At 46.1% G+C, this 24,984-nt stretch overlaps 1 protein-coding gene across 5 annotated transcripts in view; it reads left to right on the top strand.

Moving 5' to 3' along the window:
* ABCC1 (ATP binding cassette subfamily C member 1) overlaps positions 1-24,984 on the top strand; it is a 153,627-nt gene that overhangs the window by 73,601 nt on the left and 55,042 nt on the right. For all 5 annotated transcript variants that reach the window (XM_053557315.1, XM_053557314.1, XM_053557313.1 and 2 more), the window contains 8 exons: positions 114-245; positions 6,470-6,700; positions 7,318-7,495; positions 8,396-8,557; positions 12,557-12,649; positions 14,543-14,750; positions 24,036-24,178; positions 24,776-24,863. In XM_053557315.1, the coding sequence (XP_053413290.1) occupies positions 114-245; positions 6,470-6,700; positions 7,318-7,495; positions 8,396-8,557; positions 12,557-12,649; positions 14,543-14,750; positions 24,036-24,178; positions 24,776-24,863 (1,235 nt within the window). The remainder of the gene's footprint in view (positions 1-113; positions 246-6,469; positions 6,701-7,317; positions 7,496-8,395; positions 8,558-12,556; positions 12,650-14,542; positions 14,751-24,035; positions 24,179-24,775; positions 24,864-24,984) is intronic.

Here is a 24,984-nt window from a genome sequence, read left to right as displayed (position 1 = left end):
GTCGGTGGTGGTGCCCCGGAGGTGGCCAGTGCTGATGGGTGTGTGGAGTGAGCCCCATCCTCCTCTTCCCCGCATCAGCTCACATTTACAACTCCTTTTGTGTTTCCTCCCAGGATGATGATCCGGGGCTACCGCCATCCCCTCGAATCCAGTGACCTCTGGTCCCTCAACAAAGAGGACATGTCAGAACAAGTGGTGCCTGTCTTGGTAAAGAACTGGAAGAAGGAATGTGCCAAGTGTAGGAAGTAAGTGTGAGTTTCCTTGCACTTCCCAGGAAGCCAGACACTCTGGGATGATCCGGCCACCTCCTTCCCGTGGCCCGAATTTGGATTGGGACACTGGCAGTGCTGCCTCTTACCAGCTGTATGGTTCTGGGCAAGAGGCCTCACTTCTCTGGGCCATAGTTTGCTCTTCTGCCAAATGGGATAGAGCCTCACATGAAGTGAAGGCACTTTGGGTAGGAAAGAAGAGAAAAGCGTTGGTTAAGCGGGCAGTGGATTCTGTTTATCCCGACCCTCAGAGGGTGTGCCATGGGTGTGGCTGCTTTCTTTTGTCAAGAGCTTTTTGAAAGAGGGAATACGATCTTGAAATCTTTTTATAACGTTCTGCCCAACAATAGATATCCCTGGGTGAGCCTGATTCGGGAGCCCCCATTTTAAAACGCATTTTTAAAGTGCAGTGTTACTCATGTAGAATGTTCCACTGTAATTTTAAATTATCTTCCCGTAAGATTTCGCCATGTTGGGCGGCGCCTGTGGCTCAGTGAGTAAGGCGCCGGCCCCATATGCCGAGGGTGGCGGGTTCAAACCCAGCCCCGGCCAAACTGCAACAAAAAAATAGCCGGGTGTTGTGGTGGGCGCCTGTAGTCCCAGCTACTCGGGAGGCTGAGGCAAGAGAATCGCTTAAGCCCAAGAGCTGGAGGTTGCTGTGAGCCGTGTGACGCCACGGCACTCTACCCGAGGGCGGTACAGTGAGACTCTGTCTCTACAGAAAAAAAAAAAAAAAAAAAAAGTTTAAAAAAAAAATAAATAAAAAAAAAAAAAAAAAAAGATTTCGCCATGTTTATAAGCCTTTATTGCTTCCAGGGTTCAATGCTCCTGTGTGTGAAGGTAAGTGCAGCCTGAAGGTGCTGTACTCAGTTCTTAAGAAGTTAAAGATCCCATTTTTATGTTGAACCTTGACTTCATCTTTCAGATCCTCTTGATCGACTTAGCAGGAAAAAGACATAAAGGGGAGTGAACACAGAAGTCTCTGCACATTTTCAAGAGCCAGAGTTTGTGTCCCTTGCAGTATTGCCATTTATCACCTTTCTTTTTGACCTAGTCAGACATCTGAGGCCTGTCACTATATCCAACCCACTTAGTTGTCAGACACAATCCAATCCAGTTTTTGTCGTGACTAACAAACCCAATGAAGATGAAAAATTTGCTCCAACTGGGCTAGCCCCAAACAGACCTCGGTAGCACTTCAGAATCCAAGAGAACATTCCCATGATTCCCACCTCCTGGGAGTTGCTAGAAGTTCTACTTAACAGTCCCACTTCTGACACCATGCATTAAGACAAACTTTAGACAAACTAAATGTAATAGAGTTTAATTGAGGCAGGAATGAGTCACAAATCATCAGCCCCCAGAACTGATGTAGGTTCACAGTGACTTTGGGTCTGCCATTTGGTCAGATAACATTTACGGACTGAAACGGGAACGTGACATACAGAAAACCCCTCCCTGGGTTGGCTGCAGCTTGGTGTCTGCCTTATTTGAACATGATTTAAACAGTTTGGCTGCCTGCATTTATCTGAGACTTGCCTACTTGTTATCAGAGTAGCTTACGGTCTATTTACACATTCAGTTAGGTTATAGTTCAGTATGTATGGAAAAGCCTTTAGACTGAGCTTAAAATATGTGAGGAAGTTGCTTTAGGCTAAATCTCACACTCTCATTAGGCTCCTTGCTGGTTGGGATTTCCTCAGTTCCTGGCCGAGAGCTGAGCCGGAGTCAGACAGTGTCAGTGGAGGAGTGGACGATTGCTACCTTCGCCCACATCAAACTTTGGATCAAGTCAGCAAGTCTGTTTTTCCTGCCAGGCCCCACCGTCCTGTCCTTTTATGTCCACCTGTTCTGAGAAGTTTGATCCAGACTCCTGGCTTCCCTGCTCAGCTTTCCTTTCTTCTTGCAGCTGGACCATCCAGATGGTCTGCTGCTTGCTTCTCCCTTCTGGGAGCTCCTTTCACCCTTGTATGCCTCTTTTTGACCAGGAGTTTTCCTTTCCTGATTTAGCTGATCCTTTCCATTGAACCTGATGCCCCCCCCCCCCCCCCCCCAGATCTGTGCCTTCCTTCTTTGCCTGCTTCATTACTCCTCCCTCAGCCGGACTCCTGGCTGCTGAGAACTGCCCACCTGGCTCAGGGCCAGGGTCCTTCTCAGGAAGTGGTGCACAGGATGGTGAGGATTGAGCCAGGCCCTTCTTCCTTATCAAGAAGGCCTTTATAGGTTAAAAGAAGTCCTATTAAAAATCTTGGCCAGAAACCTAGCTTTAGGAAAAATAAGCGACATGAGCAGGGAAGGACCTCAGGGTGGTGATAAGGACAACATGGAAAAACTATCCTCTGTGGTCAGCATAATAATGGCCCTTCCAACAGTGTCCACATCCTGATCCAGAGCCTGTGAATATGTTACTTGACACATGGCAAAAAGTTTGTAGATACGATTAAGGATTTTGAAATTGGGAGAATATTCTGGCTCTTCTGGGCAGGTCTGATATTATCGCAAGCCTCTTTGTAAGTGGGAGACAGGAGGTCAGAGAGAGAAGATGCTTGCTGCTGGCTTTGAAGATGGAAGAAGTAAATAGCCATAAGCCTAGGAATGCAGGCAGCTTTTAGAAGTGGGAAAAGCAAGGAAACTGATTGTCTCCCAGAGCCTCCAGAAGGAAAGCAGCCCTGTGGGCCCATTTCAGATTTCTGATCTCCAGAAATATGGGATAATGAGGATGTTGCTTTGACTGCATTTTGAGTGAGGGAAGCTGAGGGATGTATCCCTATCTGTTGCTGCATAACTAATTACCCTAAGACTTAGTAGCTTATAATAGGGATGAGCATTTACTATCTCACAGGGTTTCTCTGATTCAGGGATTGGGGAACAGCTCAGCTGGGTGGTTCTGGTTCAGGGTCTCCCACGAGGTTGCAATTAGGCTATTGGTGAGGGCTGCAGTCATCTGAAGGCTCAACTTGGACTATGGGATCCACTTACAGATTGTACATAGTTGGCAGGGTCTCACGGCGGGGTGGGGGGCTCTCCATACGACTGATAGAGTGACCTCAGGACATGGCAGTGGCCTTTCTGCAATGAATGATCAAAGAGAGGGCAAGACGGAAGCCACTTCTCTGAGCCTCAGATTTTACCTGAAAAGCAAATGGGTTGGATTCCAAAATGTTATATGTTCCCCTCTAGCCTTGATGTAAAATAATAACTAACATTATATAGTGCTGACCATTTGGCACACTAAAAAATTATCTCCATAACAATTCACCCATTTAAAATGTACTATTGACTGATTTTTTGGTTTGCACAGATTTGTGCAGTCATCTCTACAATCAATTTTAGAACCTTTTCATCATTCCACAAAACCTCATGATTTTTAGCTTTCATCTCCCCAATCCCACCACCCTCAACCAAAGCAACCCCTAGTTTACTTCCTATCTTTATAGATTTTCTTGTCCTGGACACTTGATGGAAATGGAATCATTCAATATGTAGCCTTTCATGACTGGTGTCTTTTACTTAGCCTGATGTTTTCAAGGTTCATCTATGTGATAGCCTGTGTCAATGCTCCATTCCTTTTTATTTATTTATTTGTTTTTGAGACAGAGTCTCACTTTGTCACACTTGGTAGAGTGCCATGGCGTCATAGCTCACAGCTACCTCAAACTCTTCAGCTCAAATGATTCTCTTGTCTCAGCCTCCCAAGTAGTTGGGACTACAAGCACCTGCCACAACACCCAGGTATTTTTTTTTTTTTTAAGAGGTGGGGGTCTCACTCTGGTTCAGGCTGGTCTCAAACTCCTGAACTCAGGCAATCCACCTGCCTCAGCCTCCCAGCATGCTAGGATTATACATGGACACGAGTGCTGGGACGTGTGAGCCACCACGTATGGCCTTCCATTCCTTTTCATAGCCAAATCATGTTTCTCTGTGGAATTTGCCACTTTTTATTTATCCCTTCATAGGTAGATGGACATTTGAGATGCTTCCATCCTTTTTGCTATTATGAATATTGCTGCTATAAAGATCCATTTACACAGTGTTATATGGAGATATGTTTTCACTTCTCTTGGGTGTATACCTGAGAGTGGAATTTCTAGGTCATATGGTAATTCTATGTTTAATTTGTTTTTTTTGAGACAGAGTCTTACTCTGTCACTCTGGATAGAGTGCTGTGGTATCATCTTAGCTCACGGCAACTTCAAACTCCTGGGATGAATAGATCCTCTTGCCTCAGCCTCCCGAGTAGCTAGTACTACAGGCGCCCACCACAATGCCTGGCTAGTTTTTCCATTTGTAGTAGAGCTCGGGGTTTCACTCTTGTTCAGACTAGTCTCAAACCTGTGAGCTCAGGCAATACACCCACCTTGGCCTTCCAGAGTACTAGGATTACAGGCATGAGCCACTGTGCCTGGCCTATGTTTAACTTTTTAAGAACTACCTGATGTTTTTCCAAGCATCTACATTATTTTACACTCTCTTCAGCCCCACGTAAGGGTTCTGATTTCTCCATGTTCTTTTTTTTTTTTTTTTTGTAGAGACAGAGTCTCACTTTGTCGCCCTCTGTAGAGTGCTGTGCCGTCACATAGCTCACAGCAACCTTCAACTCCCGGGCTTAGGCGATTCTCTTGCCTCAGCCTCCCCAGCAGCTGGGACTACAGGCGCCTGCCACAATGCCCAGCTATTTTTTTGTTGCAGTTTGGCCGGGGCTGGGTTTGAACCCACCACCCTCGGTATATGGGACTGGCACCCTACCCACTGAGGCACCACCATGTTCTTATGCTTTTTGTTATCTTTTTGATTATAGCCATCCAGGTAGGTGCAAAATAGTGTGATTTTGATTTTGATTCACATCAAAATGATGCAGAGCAACATTTCATGTGCTCATATCCACCTCTCCTTAGATCTTCTGCCTGTTTATATTGGGCTGTCACTTTCTTATCGAGGCGTGAGAACTAGATAAGAGTTCTCTGTATGTTCTAGATACAGGCCTGAGTATCAGATTTTTGACTTGTAGATTTTGCCCCTGCTCTGGGTCTTATCTTCTTGGCGTTCTTAATGGTGTCTTGTGAAGCACTAATGCTTTTTATCTCAATGTGAGTCCTGATAATTTTGTTGTTGTTGTTTATGCTTTTGGTGTCATAGCAAAGAATTGATTACCAAATTCCAGGTTGAAAAGATTTACCACTATGTTTCCTCCTAAGAATTTTACAGTTTCAGCTCCTACATTCTGATTGAATTTTTGTATATGGCGTTAGATAGGGGCTCAGCTTCATTTGCATGTGACTACCCAGTTTCCCAGCACCACTTGTTGAAAAGACTGTCCTATCCACATTGAACGGTTATAGCATCCTTTTCAAAAATCAATTAGGTTTATTTATGGACTTCTTTAACCTTGATCTGTTTATATATGCCTGTCTCTCTGGCCGTCTTGATTATTATTGCTTTTGCAGTAAGTTTTGAAATCAGGAAGCGTGAGTCTTCCAACTTTGTTGTTTTTTGTGATTGTTTTGGCTATTCTAGATCCCTTGAGTTTCCATGGGAGTTTTATTTATGTATTTACTTATTTATTGAGACAGAGTCTTGATATGTCATCCTGGGTAGAGTGCTGTGGCCTCACAGCTCAAACTCTTGGGCTTAAGCGATTCTCTTGCCTCAGCCTCCTGGGTAGCTGGGACTACAGGTGCCCGTCAGAACACCTGGCTGTTTTTTTGTTGTGCTTGTCATTACTGTTTAGCTGGCCTGGCCTGGGTTTGAACCCGCCAGCCTGGGTCCCAGCCTACTCACTGAACTATGGGTGCCACCTCCATGGAAGTTTTAGAATTCACTCCTCAGTTTCTACGAAGAAGCCACATGGGATTCTGATAGAGATTGCATTGCCTCTGTAGGTCATTTTGGGGCTAGCACTTTTCTAAACCTTTTTACAACAGTCCTATGAAGTGGGTCCCACTTTTATCCTTGTTCTATAGATGAGAAAACTAAGTCCTTGACAGATTAAGGAACTTGCCTAAAATCACAGATCTGGCCTGCGGCTTCTGTCTCTGTGTTCATAACCACTGTGTTAAGCTTCTCTGACTATATTTGACTATGTTTGACTTTGTTGACTATGTCTCTGCCTTCCCTGAAGGGTGACGCTCCTTGGCCTCTCCCTCAGGTGATGGGATTCATCTCTGGTGGGGCCACAACTGTTTCACCTCCTTGTGTTCCAGGCAGCCGGTGAAGATTGTATATTCCTCTAGGGATCCTGCCAAGCCAAAAGGGAACTCCAAGCTGGATGTGAACGAGGAGGCAGAGGCTTTGATTGTCAAGTCTCCCCACAAGGAGCGGGACCCCTCTCTGTTCAAGGTGTTATACAAGACCTTCGGGCCCTACTTCCTCATGAGCTTCTTATTTAAGGCTATCCACGACCTGATGATGTTTGCTGGCCCAGAACTCTTAAAGTAAGATCTCTCCCTTCCCGCTGGGCCCCTGTGTGTCCTTGATTTGACCTTTTGCTTGTGTGACTCAGACCTCAGGGTCCTGTGGTGTGCTCTCACAAGCTCGCAGCCTCCATCCTGACCTGCTTTGTTTTATGCTTTGCTTAATTACCATTGCCACTTTGATTGCAAGTAGCTGAAACCCACTAAACTCCCGTGAATTCAAACTGGGGAGGATATGGGATTGTTTTGGGAAACAGAGAGCAAAGAGATGCTGTCAGATCTCATAAAAAACTACAGCTAGGAAACAGGAAGTCAGAAAGGGGATTGCCTCTCTGCCTTTCTCACTCTCTGGGGCCATGCATTCATCTTCCTTCCTCCATCCCCTGTATTCCCAATTGGGTCACCTTTGCGTGACATGTTAGTGATGAGATGACATGCCAAGGCATCCTTATTGCTAGGATGGCCAAGGCAGAGGGCCCTGTCATGAGCGGCGTGGACCACCCACACCGTGGGATCGCTGTGGGTTTGTTTTTCCACCTGTGAAAGTGAAGTGCCATCACCTGAGAGCGCAGTGGTTCTAACCTCTTCCTCACCTCCCGCTGTGTGTCACAGTCTGGCCGTCTCTTGCTCCCTGGCAGGTTGCTCATCAACTTTGTGAATGACAAGGAGGCCCCGGACTGGCAGGGCTACTTGTACACGGCGCTGCTGTTCCTCAGCGCCTGCCTGCAGACCCTGGTGCTGCACCAGTACTTCCACATCTGCTTCGTCAGCGGCATGAGGATCAAGACGGCTGTCATCGGCGCTGTCTACCGGAAGGTAGGGGACGCCGCGTCCTCGCCACACAGGCTGCTTTTAATAGTCCTTCCTGCAGCCTCAGAACCCAAAGAGACTTGACAGGGTAACTGCAGGACAAGTGTGGGGGACTCCAGTCCAGCTTCTGGAGCAGCAGGATGAGGGTGGCCTCAGTGACCACAGGGGGTAAGGATGGTGACCATCAGGCATCGTACCGTAGCACAACCGACTTCATGGGTCAGTGTGTGGAATATCTATACACTGAGCTGGTTCTTCCAGTTTGAACTGAGGATGGTACATTCTCTGCACACAGCAGTCATTTGTGTATATACTCTTTTTTTTTTTTTTTGTAGAGACAGAGTCTCACTTTATGGCCCTCGGTAGAGTGCCGTGGCCTCACACAGCTCACAGCAACCTCCAACTCCTGGGCTTAAGCGATTCTCTTGCCTCAGCCTCCCGGGTAGCTGGGACTACAGGCGCCTGCCACAACGCCCGGCTATTTTTTTGTTGCAGTTCGGACGGGGCCGGGTTTGAACCCGCCACCCTCGGTATATGGGGCCGGCGCCTTACCGACTGAGCCACAGGCACCGCCCTGTATATACACTTTTAAAGAACAAAATGACCTTCTGGATCCCTTCATTTTTTATTGCCTTTGGGGAAAGGACACTGCTTAGCCCATGAGTTACAAAGAGACAAGCTTATGGAAAATCAGGAAAAATGGTCTAGGCCTTGTTTTGAGGACAAGGGTTCCTTCCAAATTGAGGAGCTCAAGTGGGGAGGCAGTGACCGTGGTCTATAGATGCGTGGGCCTTGTGAAGGCACAGATGGGCTGGGAAAGTCTCCTTCCTCTCCATGGGCCTATGAGAGAGTATAGGGCTCTTCACTTACCACACTCACCCTCTTTCCCTGTACTTTGTCCCACAGGCTCTGGTGATCAGCAACGCAGCCAGAAAATCCTCTACAGTCGGGGAGATAGTCAACCTCATGTCTGTGGACGCTCAGAGGTTCATGGACTTGGCCACATACATTAACATGATCTGGTCGGCCCCTCTGCAAGTCATCCTTGCTCTCTACCTCCTGTGGCTGGTGCGTGTTTGCCGTTGTTCACCTTTGTGTGTAGGAAGGGACGTCCACGCGGGGACAGTGGGGTGAAGTGGGGTGTGTGTCAACAAGAGTGTCCGTGGCTCACTGGCCTTTCTTGCCATCATTCACATTTTATTTTCTGGCCCATTCACTGATTCCTAGACACTTCGTGAGTTGTCAGATTTGTGTTCCCTTTGCGTAATTAACAATTCTGTGGCTGACACACCATAGTTCCCCTTTGCATCCTCCCAGATGCTAACCAACTTGTTTATTCACGAGTCCCTGATTATGTTGGTTAAGATTCTGTAGGTTGCGAAGGATAGAAACCTATCTCAAAATAGCCTAAGCAAATAAAGGGAACTTTGGGGCTACACATAACAGAAAAATTGGGGATTAGCTCTGGGCCTGTTGGATTCAGGAGTCTCAGTCTTGTCTTTTCTTGGCTCTGGTTTTCTCTGAGTTGGTTTCATTTTGGTGAGATTTACCCAAATGGCATCCATAGTTTCGGGCTTATGTCATTTTTATAGATTGTGGCAGAGAAAAGTGAAGACCTCATCAGAGTCCCAAGGAGCATTCTGATTTGCCTGGCACAGTCCTGTTAACATCTTGGCACCAATCACTGTGTCCCAGGAGGCAGAGTTCTCTGATTGGCCAGCCTCGGTCACATGTCCTCTCTCATTGTAAAAGAGATGTCATTGATAGTTCTTCCATGTGGGGAGGGACAGTTCCTAAAATAAAAGGATTAGCAGAGAGGCTTCCAGCGTAACACATGCCTTTTGCTTTCCCACCTCTGGGTCTTTGCACATGCCTTTCTAAGAATTCCCTTCCTTTTTGCTGACAGATAAAAATCCTGGCCATCCTTCATGGCTGTAATAAATGCCACTTCCTTTGATTTCCTCCCTTTTTGAATCCCAGTAAGTTTACTGTCACTCACCTGATTTTCCTTCCAGAGACAGTTTTTCACGTGTTTATTAGCACACTGCCACCTCCTTGACGGTAAAGGTGCTATGTTGCCTGCTCACAGGTGGTTAGTATCGGACTTATTTTTCTATCTTCTGTGGGTGCAACCCCAGCAGGGCCCGGTGCATAATAGGTACACATCAAATAACCTGGTGTTATCAAAAGAGAAGAAAAAAATTACCTGTGCATTTTCTTGTAGTTTACTTTTTTTGTATATTTGTAAGAATAGAAGGTGAATAAAGTGTTTCAACTAATGACACTTAGAAGAAAAAAATACCAGAATTTAAATATATAAGATCTCTTTGGGTCTCCACTTTCCATAGGTAAAAATATTTTTGGAACGCTTCTTTCATGTATGTAGACTTGCCTTCAGGATTGGTTTACGAACCACTGAGGAAATGACTTCACATCACACCTTGTTTTACATATGGGTTGCTCTGCCTATGTTTTTTTGACACTCGGGGTCAGATGATTCTTTGTTATGGGTGCAGTCTAGTATTGTAGGATGTGTAGCAGCACCCTGGGCTTTACTCACTGGATGCCAGTTGCAGGATACCCTTGCAGTTGGGACAGCCAAAAATGTCCCCAGATATTACCAGATGTCTTTTGGGGGGTACATTCATCCCTGTTTGGGAACCACTCCTTAAGACCGAAAATGGGATTTCTCTATTTGGGCATGAAAATACAGTATGGGAGAGTGAATGCAGGTGCTGGAATCCGGCTGCCTGGGTTCAAATCCTGCTTCTTCCATTTCAGCTCTGTGACCTTGCATAAGTTACTTAATGTCACTAAGCCTCAATTTCCTCATCTTTAAGTTGATGATAATAGTGGTACCTGTCATCATAGATATGGTGGGACAGTGAAATTAATATAGATAATGTTCATAACTTAGTACCTGGGGCTGGGGATAGCAGCTGGAGCCTGAGCTATGCAGGAGGCTGAGGTGGAAAGATGGCTTGAGCCCAGGAATTTGAGATCAGCCTAGGCAACAGAGCAAGACCCTATCGCTACAAAAAATTTAAAAAATTTAAAAAATTAGCTGGGCATGGTGGCATTGTGCCTGTAGTCCTAGCTGCTTGGGAGGCTGATGCAGGAGGATTGCTTGAGGCCAGGAGTTGGAGGCTGCAGTGAGCTGTGACCGTGCCACTGCCTTCCTGCCCGCATGACAGAGGAAGACACTGTCTCAAAACCACGCCCCCAAACAAAGCAAAACAATAAAATAGTACCTGATATACAAATGTGCTCATTATCTTTTAGCTACTATCATTTGCTACCCAGAGTTGGTTGTTAGTAGGAATCATCTTCATCCTCAAAGCTAGGTTAGTCTTCACTGGGCAGAGGTAGGTCACAAAACCATTTGGAACAGCAGTAACGTTTTTCTAGAACTAGGAGTGGAGTCCATGAGGGTAACTTCTTTGGGGAGGTTAATACTCTCATTTTCCTGAATGTCTAATGGAGAAAAATCATATTATCTTACAGTTCCATGCTGAGAAGGAAATAAGTTTCAGCTAAGGAAACGTATAGTGAGCCAACTTCTCAAGGCGTCTTTTTATTTGTGTAATTTAGAAAGAAGTCAGAAGGTGTAGATGTTTATCTTGTCTTGGCCACTGACCGCTTAACCTTTCTTAGACAGTTTCCTTATCTGCAGATGGGGTAATAGGACAAGTCTAAACCTCTTATCTACAAATCCCCAAATCCAAAGGCTCTGAAAACTGAAAGTTTTCCTTAACTCCTTTGATGGTAAAAATTCATCTGAACTGATAAGGTCTTTCTAATCTTGATTATCCCTCTCAGTGAGAATATTCCTGTTTGGCTGCTGAAAAATCAGTGCATTTGACTCTAGAGTGCTGTGCTGTGCCCTGCTGAGGTTGTAAGAATTTATATGACATAAACGTGTGTCAAGGGTACCCAAGCTCATACCAGCTTTGAGGATTCACTGGGAGGACCCACAGGACTCAGCATATAATCATATCCATGGCTGTAATGTAATGCAGCAGAATTAGTAAAGAATAAAGGCACATGGGACAATGTCCAGGGGAAGCCATTGGGCTCCACTGGGATTCCTCACCCAGTAGGGTCACACAAGGTGCACCTAATTACCCAGCAACAAGTTACACGTGTGAAATGTTGCCAAACTGGCAAGATTTAGTGCCAAGAGTTTTTACTGGGGACTGGCTGTGTAAGCACCCTTTGCCTGGAATATCCCAAAAGTCCAGACTCAGAAAAGGAAAGGGGGTGTTCAGCATAAACCCTATGGTTTGTCCAAACAGTTCAGACGTAGTGAGAACCACTCTTATCAGTTCTTTCATGGTGGAAACCCTCCTGAAAGGTAAGTTTCTGGATGCTAGAACTTGATAGCAGCCTTCAGGATAAACAGGTGACTGTGTTCACTATTTTCTACTTGTTGCTTTTTTTTGAGACAGAGTCTCACTTTGTCGCCCATAGGTAGGGTGCTGTGGCATCATAGCTCACGGCAACCTCAAACTCTTGGGCTCAAGCGATTCTCTTGCCTGAGCGCCCAAGTAGCTGGGACTGCAGGCACCTGCCACAACACCTGGCTATTTTTAGAGAGGAGGTCTCGCTATGTTTCAGGCTGGTCTTAAACCCTTGAACTCAGCCAACCATCTACCTTGGCCTCCCAGAGTGCTGGGATTACAGGTGTGAGCCATCGTGAGACTCTTGAATTCATCCAGCCCCAAGGGCTTTGGATAAGGGATTGTGTCCCTGTGTGTTCTTAGAGGGCTTAGGAGGCATCCAAGAGATGCTCAGAAATAAATTTGCAAACTTTTTTTTTGCAGCTTTTGGCTGGGGCTGGGTTTGAACCCGCCACCTCAGGCATATGGGGCCGATGCCCTACTCCTTTGAGCACAGGCACTGCCCAATTTGCAAACTCTTTATACCCAGTCATTGGGTAAAAGTAACACATCTTGCCCAGAATTGGCTGGGCAGAGTCCAAGTGGGGTGGATCAGCCCGTGTAAGCTGTTAAGGCCCTGGTCTTCTCCTGTCTGCAGAGTGATTAAGAGTCTCCTTTCTTTCCTCAGAACCTGGGCCCCCCCATCCTGGCTGGGGTGGCCGTGATGATCCTTATGGTACCCCTCAATGCTGTCATGGCAATGAAGACCAAGACTTACCAGGTAAGATGTCTGTGTCTGCAGGGCTCCGAGCTGGCTTCTCCACATGGGGTTTAGTCAAGTTCCTTCTGGGGTTCTCAGCCTTGCTTGCCTGTTGGAATCACCAGGCCCCACTACTGTGGTTGGAACCTGGGCCTCAGCATTTTTTTGAGACAGAGTCTCTTTTATGTCACCCTGGGTAGAGTGCCATGGCATCACAGCTCACAGCAACCTCAAACTCTTGGGCTTAAGTGATTCTCTTGCCTCAGCCTCCCAAGTAGCTGGGACTGTAGGCACCCGCCACAACGCCTGGCTATTTTTTTGTTGCAGCCGTTCAGCTGGCCTGGGCTGGGTTTGAACCCACCACCTTCTGTGTATGTGGCTGGCACCATAACCACTGTGCTATGGGCGCTGAGCTTGTTGCAATTGTTATTATTGTTTTTTAGCTGGCCCCGGGCCGGGTTTGAACCTGCCAGCCTCAGTGTATGTGGCTGGCGCTGTAATCACTGTGCTACAGGCACTGAGCCAAGGGGCATCAGCACTTTAAAGCTTCCTAGATGGTCATGGTGGGCAGCCCAGATTGAGGGCTCCTGAGGTAGTTAGACCTAGTGTCCTGGTGGCTGAAGTCACCATGTCTGTGAACCTGAAAGCAAGTCCTTATTTTCCATGGAATCACTCATTAGGTGTGGATATGAATTAAAAAGTATTCTCTCTTCCACTCCATACTCCCCATTAAGCTCTTACCTTGGGCACAGCATTCAGCTTTTTATTTTTAGAGATATTTCATATTTTAACAAAGTTGAAATCCGGAAGTAATGGAGCATATGCTTCCTTATTATTAAGAAGTTTAAATAAATACAAAAGTATATCGATTAAAAGAGGATATCCTCCTCCCTACCCTCTCAACCACTGTGAATGCACTGAAGAGAATCCTTCTAGAACTTTCTATATATTCATATACAGATCTGATTAAATAGTTTGGTGTGTATCTGTGTATTTCCATATCTGTTTTTAGCCACATGGTCCTGCCTGGCAGCATGATCATACTGTTTGACACCAGGTCTCAGGTGTCTTTTCATGCTGTGCCAAATATCCTGAATTCATCTCTTGAACTGATACCTAATGGACCATAACAGAGATGGCCCAGTTTGTCTGCTCCCCTGTCGATGGACCCTTATGATGTGCTATGGAACTGCAAATGGGAGCACTCGGCCACACGATGGTGGCACAGGCAGATGAGTTCCAGGACACCGCCTGTTGGAATGAGAGGCCCCACAGAGTGGGGGTGATTGGGGCCAAGTCCCCTTTCATGCTCTAGGTGTGTAGGCATCCCTGAGCTGTCTGCCTTGGCACAGTTCCCATTGCTGCCCTTCAGGTCATTTGGCTTAAAGTCTCCTCAGTCTCCCCAACACTAAATGATTAGGTCCCTGTGAGCATTAAATGGCTAAATTCACGTAAAATGCCTAGAAAAGTGCCTGGTGTCGGGAAAAGGCTGGGAGATATTAAAAATATTTAACAACTGTCCAGCATGAGCACCCACTGGTTGGAACCAGTGCCAGCTGGTACAGAAACATGTCACTGTTTTAACAACCATGTACTGGCTGGAAAATAAGAAACCAGAGAAGAAAAATACCATTTTTCCTGTATCTGGGTCAGCAGAATAGGGCCCAGGTCCCTCGTTTCCTGGACACCAGAAGGGTTTTTCTTGTCTCTTTTCCTCCATTCTAAATCAAATAGGTTTCTCTGACGTCTAATCTAACATGATTTGAAGTAGTTCCCCCCTTGGTGGAGGAGCCCTTTGACGTGGTCTCAGGGCCAGAGGACATAGGGTCATTTGTACTGGTTGGTGGTGTGGAGGGATGGTCTGATGTCAGGGCCAGCCCCCAGATGCAGTGCTGATTGCCGCTGTCTTGGAAGGTGGCCCACATGAAGTGCAAAGACAATCGGATCAAGCTGATGAACGAGATGCTTAACGGGATCAAAGTGCTCAAGCTTTACGCGTGGGAGCTGGCCTTCAAGGACAAGGTGCTGGCCATCAGGCAGGAGGAGCTAAAGGTGCTGAAGAAATCAGCTTACCTGGCCGCTGTGGGGACCTTCACCTGGGTCTGCACACCTTTCCTGGTGAGTAAAGTCAAATTTTTCCTGGCCCATGTTGTTTATATTTTGTTTTGTTTTTGTACCTAAATACAGTAGAACTTCTGTTAGTTGACCACCCAAGGGACTACAACAAACTAGGTACAGGAACTAGGCCTACTGGTTTGATATGTACATGTGGTGTATGTCCAGTCTATGAAAATTAGGTCAACTTAAAGAGGTGGTCAAGTTTGAAGGTTCTACTGTGTTTTTTTTTATTGTTTGGTTTTTTTTTTAGACAGAGTCTCACTATGTTGCCTTTGGTAGAGCGCTGTGGTGTCACAGCTCACAGCAACCTCAAAGTCTTGGGCTTAAGTGATTCTCTTGCCTCAGCCTACCAAGTACCTGGGACTACAGGTGCCCGCCACGATGCTTGGCTATTTTTTGTTGCAGTTATCATTATTATTTAGCAGGCCCGGGCTGGGTTCGAACTCGCCACCCTCAGTGTATGTGGCTGGCGCCGTAACCACTGTGTGATGGGTGGGTGCTGAGCCGGTTCTACTGTTTTTAACAGGTCACTGTTTCAGTGAGAACTCTGACCACTTTTTATAAAACTCTTCATTCTATTCTCAACACTTAACATCTTCTAGCCAGCTGGTTTGGGAACTGTTTGTTACCTGTTCACTGTGAGATAAGCAGTATGTGCCAAGATGTGAGCCAGTTCTCTCTGATTCTTTCATTGAGAATTTTTTTTTTTTTTTTTGAGACAGAGTCTCACTCTGTCACCCTGGCTAGAGTGTCATCATAGCTCACAGCAACCTCAAACTCCTGGGCTCAAGCGATCCTCTTGCCTCAGTCTCCTGAGTAGCTGGGACTTCAGGCGCCCACTGCAATATCCAGCTATTTCTTTTTAGAGATAGGGGTCTCACTCTAGATCAGACTGGTCTTGAAATCCCAAGCTCAGGCAATCCACCTGACTCGGCCTCCCAGAGTGCTAGGATTTTAGGCATGAGCCACCGTGCCTGGCCTCACTGAGAGGTTCTTATAAGAAAAAAATATTAGCTGAACCAAACAGCATGCTTTGTGCCATAGTCTTGTTTTCTTATTTTGTTACCAGCTGGTCACAAAGTGTGGTTTGTGAGTGACCTGAAGACCACATGTTGAGTGGCACTGCCAAACACGCTCTAAAATTTACGTGTTTTGTTTATTGTCTGTCTCCCCCCACTAGGACGCTCTAGGAGGGCAGGACGTTTTTTTTCTCTTGACTGCTGTATCCTCCGTGCCTCAAACAATATTTGTATGTGATCAACAAATATCATTCACTGTAAAAAAAATTTCAAATCTTTTTTTTTATATTATTTTTTTTCTTATTAAATCATAGCTGTGTACATTAATGTGATCATGGGGCACCATACACTAGTTTCATAGACCGTTTGATACATTTTCCTCACACTGGTTAACACAGCCTTCCTGGCATTTTCTTAGTTATTGTGATATAAAATGAAAAATATATTGTCCTCCCCTCTTCTCCAAAGTGACAGTCTTGTATATCTTTTCAGAAAGCAAATGTGAGCACATAGGTATTTAAAAAATGTTTTCTGTGTGTTCACATGGAATCACACCATACATGGTGTCCTGTATCTTTTCTTGTGCTATTTAATGTATCTCCTTTTGGTTCATGCAATCAGAGCTGCTCTGTTTAATTTAACGAAGCGTGCTTGTCCTGGACTTGAGTGTGCCCTGGTGAACTTACCTATCTCCCATTGCTCACCATATAGGTCGATCCCTCGCCTCTTCCGTTAAGGTCCATGCTGCTACTCATGTCTTGGGGTACTTTAATGTGCCTATACCTGCCTAGCCAGCTTTGAAAAGTTTAAAGACAATAGTGCACATTATCATTGTACAACGCTCGCTGGCCTAAACCAGAAGGCCATATAGTAAATGGACTATGGCGATTAAGGATGATTTTAGATCATGCCCTTTTGCTTGTTTTTTTCTTTCTGTCTTTTGTATTATTAACTGTCACTCTTTTTGTAATGTTGTGCTATTAATGATTCTTCTTAGTTAGATTAGCAAATATATATTCTTACAGGAAGTTTCTATGAAGTAAAGATTTTGATAAATACAAAGCTTTTCTTTTTTCTTCTTTTTTGGCTGGTTTGCAGTGGTGTGATCAAACAATCATAAGTCATTGCAACTTCAAATTCCTGGGCTCAAGAGACCCGCCTCAGCCTCCAGAGTAGCTGAACTATAGGTATATACCAACATGCCTAGATAATTTGTATGTTTTTACTTTTTGGTAGAGACTGAGTCTCAAGACTTAGACTCGTAGAGTCTGAGATTTATGTTGCTCAGGCAGGTCTCAAACTCATGACCTCAATTGGTCTTCCTGCTTTGGCTTCTCAAATTTCTGGGAGTACAGGCATAAGTCTCTGCCGGGACCAGCTGAAGGTTTAGGGAAACTCCAGCCTTTTCACCAGTTATGGAATTGTATTCGTTGCTGGGTTTTGTTGGGATTTGCCTTAAATCTCTTGAGTCTGGACCTGTGTGACAGAGGCTGCTCAGTTTTGAGCTGACATCACAAACACCTGGAGAGCTTGTTAAAACACATCTTGGGGGGCCCACTGAGAATTTCAGATTTAGTAGTCCATGTGGGGCCCAGGGGCTGCTTGGTGCTGTTGTTTTGGGTTCATACTTTGAGACCTCCTGGAGTCGATCCTCACGCCTCTAGGTGTGATCCAAGAACCAGCAGCGTTGGCATCACCTGGTGGTAGTTAGAAATGCAGACGCTCAGGCCTCACCCCAGATCAACTGAAACTGGATCTGAATTTTAGCAAGCTCTCTCTAGGTGGTTCACATGCACACTCAAGTTTGAGAGACTCTTGCAAAAAGTAGGAATAAGCAAACTTTTTCTGTAAAGAGTCAGCTAGTAGCTCAGCGCGTGCAGCTCAGCAGCTAGGGCATCAGCCACATACACTGGGGCTGGCAGGTTCCAACCCAGCCCAGGCCTGCCAAACAACAATGACAACTACAACGAAAAATTAGTCAGGCATTGTGGCAGGAGCCTGTAGTCTCAGCTACTTGGGAGGCTGAAACAAGAGAATAACTTAAGCACAAGAGTTAGAGGTTGCTGTGAGCTGTGATACCACGGCACAGAGTGTCACATAGTAAGACTCTGCCTCAAAAAAAAAAAAAAGAGTCAGGTAGTAAATATTTTAGGTGCTCTGGGCCAGATGGTTTCTGTCACAAATACCTGTCTTTGCTAGGGGCATGCAGAAACAGCCTATATAGATATAGGACCCACAATGGATGGGTGTGTCTGCGCTCCCATAAAAATGTATTTATAGACACTGAAATTCAAATCTGAATTTTTATAATTTGCACATGTCTTGTATATTAGGTGTCTTTTGATTTTTTTCAACTATTGAACAATGTAAAATCCAGCCAATAGTGGTAGTGTAACTATTCAGGATGCTGAGGTGGTAGGATCCTCTGAGCCTAGGCGTTCAAGGCTGCAGTGAAATATGATGACACCACTGCACTCCAGCCTGGGGGACAGAGTGAGACCCCATCTTGAAACAAACAAAATGTAAAATCTATTCTGAGGTCAATAGGCCCTCTGTAAAGAGGTGTGGGCCAGATGTGGAGCTTGGTCCAATCCCTGGGTTACAGGGCTGGAGTGTTCTTCTGAGAGTCAGGACAGTTGCATTCTGCAGCCAGCTTGCAGTGTGACCTGAAGCTGAAGGTCATTTCACCTCCCCAGCTCTGGCCTTTCCATATGAAAAATGAAGGGTTAGATCGCAGGGATTTCAAACACCGGGCGCTGTCTTCCTCTTACCCCCACTCCGTGCCCAGGGCGGACGTTCATAGTCACTCATGGTTTCTTTCCCACTGAGGTATGCTCCCACTGTCAGGGAACTAGAATGGGACAAGAAATGGCATCTCCTTGCTATTCTGGGACTATGTGTTCCCTAAGATCCCTCCTGCCCCAGCACCCTGGTGTTCTGTGCTGCCTGTGGCATTCTTTAAACACTCTAGTCCCCAGGCTTTCTCTAGGGCCTTGATGGACTCTGTGTGTGTGTGTGTGTGTGTATGTTTTAAGAAGTAAAAAAAATATCAGACTGGATGAGAGTGTTGTTCATTTTATTATCTTTCTTTAAATTGTTTAAGGATCTCTGTGTGTTAAATGTTAACTGTGAACTCTTTGCTTCTGTGTATATGATACATTTTGGTTTAGAAATAGGAAGTAATGGGTTCACATGGTGAAAATAATTAAAACTGTATCACATGGTCTACGTACAGCAGTGACTCTCGACCCCAGCGCTGAGGCTCTGTGGGAACAGATCACCCTTTGTTTCAGAGTGGTGGGGCCGTCCTGCGCATTGTAGGATGCTCTGCAGCATCCCTGGCCTCTACCCACTAGATGCCAAGTAGTACCTCTCCCTGCTTTCCCCAGCTGTGACAATTGAAAATGGCCCCGGGCATTGCCAGCTGTTCCCTTGGGAAATTCCCTCCAGTGGAGAACCACACGCCCACAGAGAAAGGCCCAGGCCATCCCCTCAGCTGCAGTCACCTTTCTTCCTTTCTTACATTTTCCAGAGAGTCTAGAGTCAGCACAGCAGCGGATAGGTGTGATAAATAATGTGAATTGTACTTATAACTTTTTCTTATTTACTTTGCTTTTACACAGGGAATAACAAATCGTGCAGAAACCTGTGGCATTTTGAGTGGTCTTCTCTGGTAGAAGATCTGCAGTTGGCCTGGGCAGGCCACGAGGTTTAGTCTCTGAGTTGTGCCCACTTAGGAGAGGGTGGGTAGTTTCCTCCTAACCTTTTGCTCTGATCCCTTGACAAAATCTGCAGTTTCCAGGTCATCACCCAAATGTGTTGACTCTTTGTTTACTGCTTCCTGCCTTGACCTCCTTTAAGGAGCCACAACCAAAGGGGTGTAAGAGCAGGTCCAGCTTCTCGTGACCTCTGAATTTGCCTCTCTGTTTCCACATGGCTGGGGAAGGGGTGGGGGTGACTGGCTTCCAGAGACAGTTTATTGAGCTGCTTGGCAAGAAACAGACAAGCCTGGGTGTCATTTGGAGACCTTGGCCCTGGCCAAGACACCCAAGCCTCTGACTACATTAGGATAAAATATGTGATCTTCAGTTCTCCTGGAAGGTGTTTGTGAGTTCTTTCCACTGGCAGATTCCTGTGCTTCGAGGATGATGAGGTGTTTACCCAGAGGTAGGTGTGATGGAAGACAGAGGCCTGGGATGCCAGCCACCAGGATGGAAAGCACTGTGTTTCTGGAATATGGAGCCTGGCATTTATCATGTCCACTTAATGTACTTGCTTAAAATAGCCTCTCCAGGCAGCCATCAAAAGTGACCATTTTCTGTCTTGGATGATTTGCGAGAGTCTTGCCTTCTACTCACCACGTATCTCTCCCTTCTTTAGACTAATTATCATCCCTTGTAGTCATCATCTGTTCGGTACTTCTCTAAATTGTAGGGCAGTGGTTCTCAACCTTCCTAATGCCGTGGCCCTTTAATACAGTTCCTGTGGGTCGCAACCCACGGGTTGAGAACTGCTGTTGTAGGGTCTGTGGAGACATCATGTCATTTTATACTTGTAGCCCCGGAACACAGGAGTCTTGGCAAATTGTCCTCAGCAACCGCTGTGCGTGCAGTCCCATTTCCTCAGTGCTTCCTGCAGTGTTGTAGGGTTGGGTCTCATTGGTTGCAGCTGGTCACATGTTCGTTCCTGAACTAGTCACTGGGGCCAGGGAGACGGGATGCTTAGACTGGCTGGGCTGGATGACATGGCTTGTGGTGGCTCCTGTCAGAGCTTGGGGCCCGAGGTGGGGCTTGAGAGGGGGATTATTTGTGGCCAAAGGTTATAGATTAAGATTGGGAGAGGTTCAGTACCCCAAAGGAAAATCGTGGTATTACCAAAATCAGAGCAGTAGGTGCTAGGCAGTCAGAAAACACTGATCAGTTTGTTCACAGAAGCATCAGGGTTTTAGGGGTTGGGTGGAGTGTGGGGTTCATTCCTTTTTATAGCCAAATAATAGTGTATTGTGTGGATCTACATGGGGAATTTTGAGTAAAGAACACCTTTGGGTAAGAGACCAGTGCTTATTACTGTTTAGGTGAGGGGAGCCGCCACGTAGGGACATCCAGGGATCATGTGTCTGTGCCCTTTTGAACACCTGACCTCCTCCTTGGCAGGGGAGCCTGGAAAGTTGCTGCCTTGCCTTGGGTTCATATAGCTCGTTAATGTCAAAAGCCAGAAGAGGAACCAGCTCTGCTTGCCAGCAGGACAGGGCTCTTGCCCTTGGGACCAGGTTAATAGATTCTTTGGAAGAATGGCTGAAAGAGTTTGGACTGAGTCCAACACCGAGAAATAAAAACTGCCCTACGTTGAGTTTTACTGTGCCCCAGGCCCTGTGTCCTCATACTAAGCTATCTAGAGAAGTGCCTTATTTCTTGTTGCCAACAGCCCTCAAAGGCATACCGTGTTCCCATTTCCTAGCTGGGAAAACAGAGGTTGTCCTGGAGACCTGAAACGCGACATACAGGGGTCACACAGCTGATACACAGTGAATATGGTTTTTATTTTTAAGCTGTGTGACTTTCTGGAAGGTTAACAATGAAATGATGCCACGGAGACCCTGAAAAAACATGGGACCTCAGCTACAGCAGAAGCGGGGTTCAAGTGCAAGTCTCCTGACTTCTTGGTAGTCTGAGCTGAGCTCAAATAGGCAGGGACCCAGGGAGTTCATGTCTCCCAGGGAAAGCCTTTAATGGCTCTAAGAAAAGGGTTCAAATGGGGGCAGGGACTTTTGTCTATCTGCCAGAGTCCAAGGTTTTCCAAATTTCTTGTGATACTTTGCACAGGATGAGCCTATGGGATCGTGTTACTAGCCTCACCTGGGAACACTGGGCTGCTTTTGTGCCCAGCAGGGAGGGAGGGACACGCTGACCCCGCGCCTGTTGGCCGTGGCCATGGCTATCTGTCAGACATTGGCTACCTCCCTCCCACGCAGGGCAGCCTAGCCCCTGCGCTACTCAGGGGGCCCTTTCTTTCTTCTGTCAAGCAGTCTGATGCTGCTGTCTCAGACAACCAAATCCAGGCTCAGTGTCATTTTACTAATCCCAGGAACCACTATAGGGATTAGGGCAGGTCTGTCTTTGTGGCAAAGGGAGTGGCTTTCCAACACATAGTGGTTGCTTGTTTCTTTTTCTTTCTTTCCTTTTTTCCTTTTTAAGTGTTCCTTTCCTTGGTATATGAAATCATTTACTATATGAGTTGGAAGGAACTTTAAACTGTGGTATTATCCCTCATGGCTGTATCACAGATGAGACCACTGAAGCCCTGGGCAATAGGGCAAACCCACCCAACGTTTTATTTAGTGTCCTTAAATGCTGGGGCTTGTTGTAGGAACTGAGGGCACAGTCCTGTACAAAACAAAGTCCCTGCCTTTGTGGAGCTGGCATTTCAGTACAAGAGACAAACAGGAGATACATGGAGAGGTCTGACAGTTAAGTTCACAAACTCATCCTATAAAAAGTGCTACATACCTCATTGCTGGATATAACTACAATCACCTTTGAAGTACTCCCCTTGGGAAGCTGTGCACCACCACCAGTGCCCCGTCCACCCTTCTGAGCAGTTCTGTAACTTTTTCTGGAATGGCCCTCAGAGCTGTCATCATGTTACCCTTGATGTCCTGAATGTCATCAAAATGTCTTCCTTTTGATATTTTCTTTATCTTTGGATAAACAAAAAGTCATTGGGGCCCAGATCAGGTGAGTATGGGAGGCTGTTCTAATATAGTTACTTGTTTACTGGCTAAAAACTCCCTCACAGACAGTGCCGTGTGAGCTGGTGTATTATTGTGATGCAAGAGTCATGAGTTGTTGGCAAAAAGTTTAAGTTGTTTTTGTCTAACTTTTTCATGTAACCTTTTCAGCACTTTCAAATAGAAAACTTGGTTAACTTTTTGCCCAGTTGGCACAGATTCATAATGAATAATTCCTCTGACACCAAAAAAGTTCCATGACATTATTTTGGTTCTTGATTTGGACTGACAAAATTTTTGGTCATGGAGAATTGGCTGGCTTCCATTGTGCACTTTGATGCTTTTCACACCCATGTTTCATCACCAGTGTTAACATGACCTAAAATATCATCTTGCCTCTCCAGTAGGTCTTGGCAAACTTCTACTCTGCTTTGCTTTTGTTCCTTAGTGAGCTTCTTCCAGCCATTTTTGCACACAACTTTATCATGCCAAGATCTTCAGTTAAGATTTTCCTGTTTCTCAGGTGGTGCCTGTGGCTCAAGGAGTAGGGCGCCGGTCCCATATGCCAGAGGTGGCGGGTTCAAACCTAGCCCCGGCCAAAAAAAAAAAAAAGATTTTCCTGTTTTTCTATTGACGTTTACTTAGTCTGCTAAGCTGCTCATAGTTAGCTGACAATTTTGAGACACCATTTGATGAATTTTTGCTGTGTTTTCTTCAGTTCTTGTTACTGGCTGCCCTGACTTGTCCTTTATCAGTGATGCTTTCCCTCCCCTCAGAAAACATTTAATCTACTTGTACGCTTCTGTTTTTTTCCATGCCGTTATCTTCGTAAACTTGAACATGTGCCTGATTTCACTTCCACACTTGCCAAATTTAACAAGAAATTTAATGTTTGTTTATTGCTCCAACTCAAGCTCCAGCATTCTCGTGACTGCACACAAAAACACAAAACACAATGAACACCATTCAGTAAGATACTACCACGTGTCCACACGAACACAGGTGGGAGACACTGATATACCAAGGTTATGAAACCTTACCAAGTTGTTTGTACAGTGCTGCCAACCTAAGCACCCAGTGGCAAGCTTGTGAACCTAGTTGTTAGTTGATAGGCAGTGACAGGTGCTATGAGGAAAAGTAAACCACAGTCAAAGGATGGAGAGTGATGGTAGGGCTGTTTTGGGTAGCATGGGAGGGACCAGGCCACCATCTGGATGGGAAGATGGTTTCAGGCAGAGGAATCTGCAGGGGCAAAGTCCTGGTGGTGGCTGGATGATGCTTGGTGTCAATGAACACCAAGAATGCCCGTGGGAAAGGCCAGAACCTTTCAATCCCTGGTCATTCATTTATCCATTTCATTCTCTGAGTGTTTAGTGAGTGCCTGCTGTGTATTAGACGCTGCCCTCAGCTTTTCTATGCACTGCGGTGGAAGTCCTGGCCACTTGGGGCGGGCCGGATGCTCCCCTGGGGTGGTGGAACTGCCCCCATGGCCATGACCCTCACTCATGGATGGCTGGCAGCAGGATACTCTGCTTGCAGGTAGCCCTTTCTACCTTTGCCGTCTACGTGACCGTGGACAAGAACAACGTCCTGGATGCCAAGAAAGCCTTCGTGTCCTTGGCCTTGTTCAACATCCTTCGATTCCCCCTGAACATTCTCCCCATGGTGATCAGCAGCATCGTGCAGGTACAGGCACTTCAGAGGGGCTCTGGGGTCCAGGACACAGAGCAGACAGCACGGAGTCATGCCGTGTACTTGACACACTCATCACTCAGGTTCATTGTTAGCGTTTTGCAGCACATGCTTCTTCTGGTCCTTCTTCTGGTCCCCTCCTTCACCCAGCTCTCCCTTTATTTTCTTTCTTTGCTGAAGAATTTTAAAGCATTTCCCAAACTTCCTGACAATTCACCAATTAATGCTTCAGCAAGCGTTTCTTCTTACATAATTAAAGAGAGGCCCGCATAGCTGGGCTGTGTGAGGGGGGCCCATCACCTTTGTCATTATGGTCCCTCTTCATTGAGGCCGGGCCTCTGTCCTGTTTTTCTAAAATAACTTTTGTGCGCTTTTGAAGGAAAACAAACAAGAACCAAAACCTGGTGTAGGTTTTTATTCCAAAGTATAGGCTTGTTCTGAGAAACATGAAGCCTTCAGAAATAAGGGTGGGAGGAAGTGGGCCCATCCATACTCGGGGGAAACCACTGAAAGCTAGCCTCAGTTTGTTTTTGCAAAAAAAAAAAAACGTTTTTTAAAAATAACCGTGCACTGTCATTACTTTCCGTGCAGGCGAGTGTCTCCCTCAAACGCCTCAGAATCTTTCTCTCCCACGAGGAGCTGGAGCCCGACAGCATCGAGCGGCGGCCTATGAAAGATGGTGTGTGCGTGTTTGGTTTCCCCATCTGGGGTGGCGGCCTCCCCACCACCCACGCATCCCTCCCAGCTGGAATTTCTTTTCCTTGGCTGGCCTTAGGTCTGGCTCTGCCCAGCAGCTTATT

This window comes from Nycticebus coucang, chromosome 12 (genome assembly GCF_027406575.1).
Source record: "Nycticebus coucang isolate mNycCou1 chromosome 12, mNycCou1.pri, whole genome shotgun sequence".
In the NCBI taxonomy this organism is placed as follows: domain Eukaryota; kingdom Metazoa; phylum Chordata; class Mammalia; order Primates; family Lorisidae; genus Nycticebus; species Nycticebus coucang.
The sequence above is the reverse complement of the archived record's forward strand: the minus strand, read 5'-3'. Positions and strand labels throughout refer to the sequence as shown.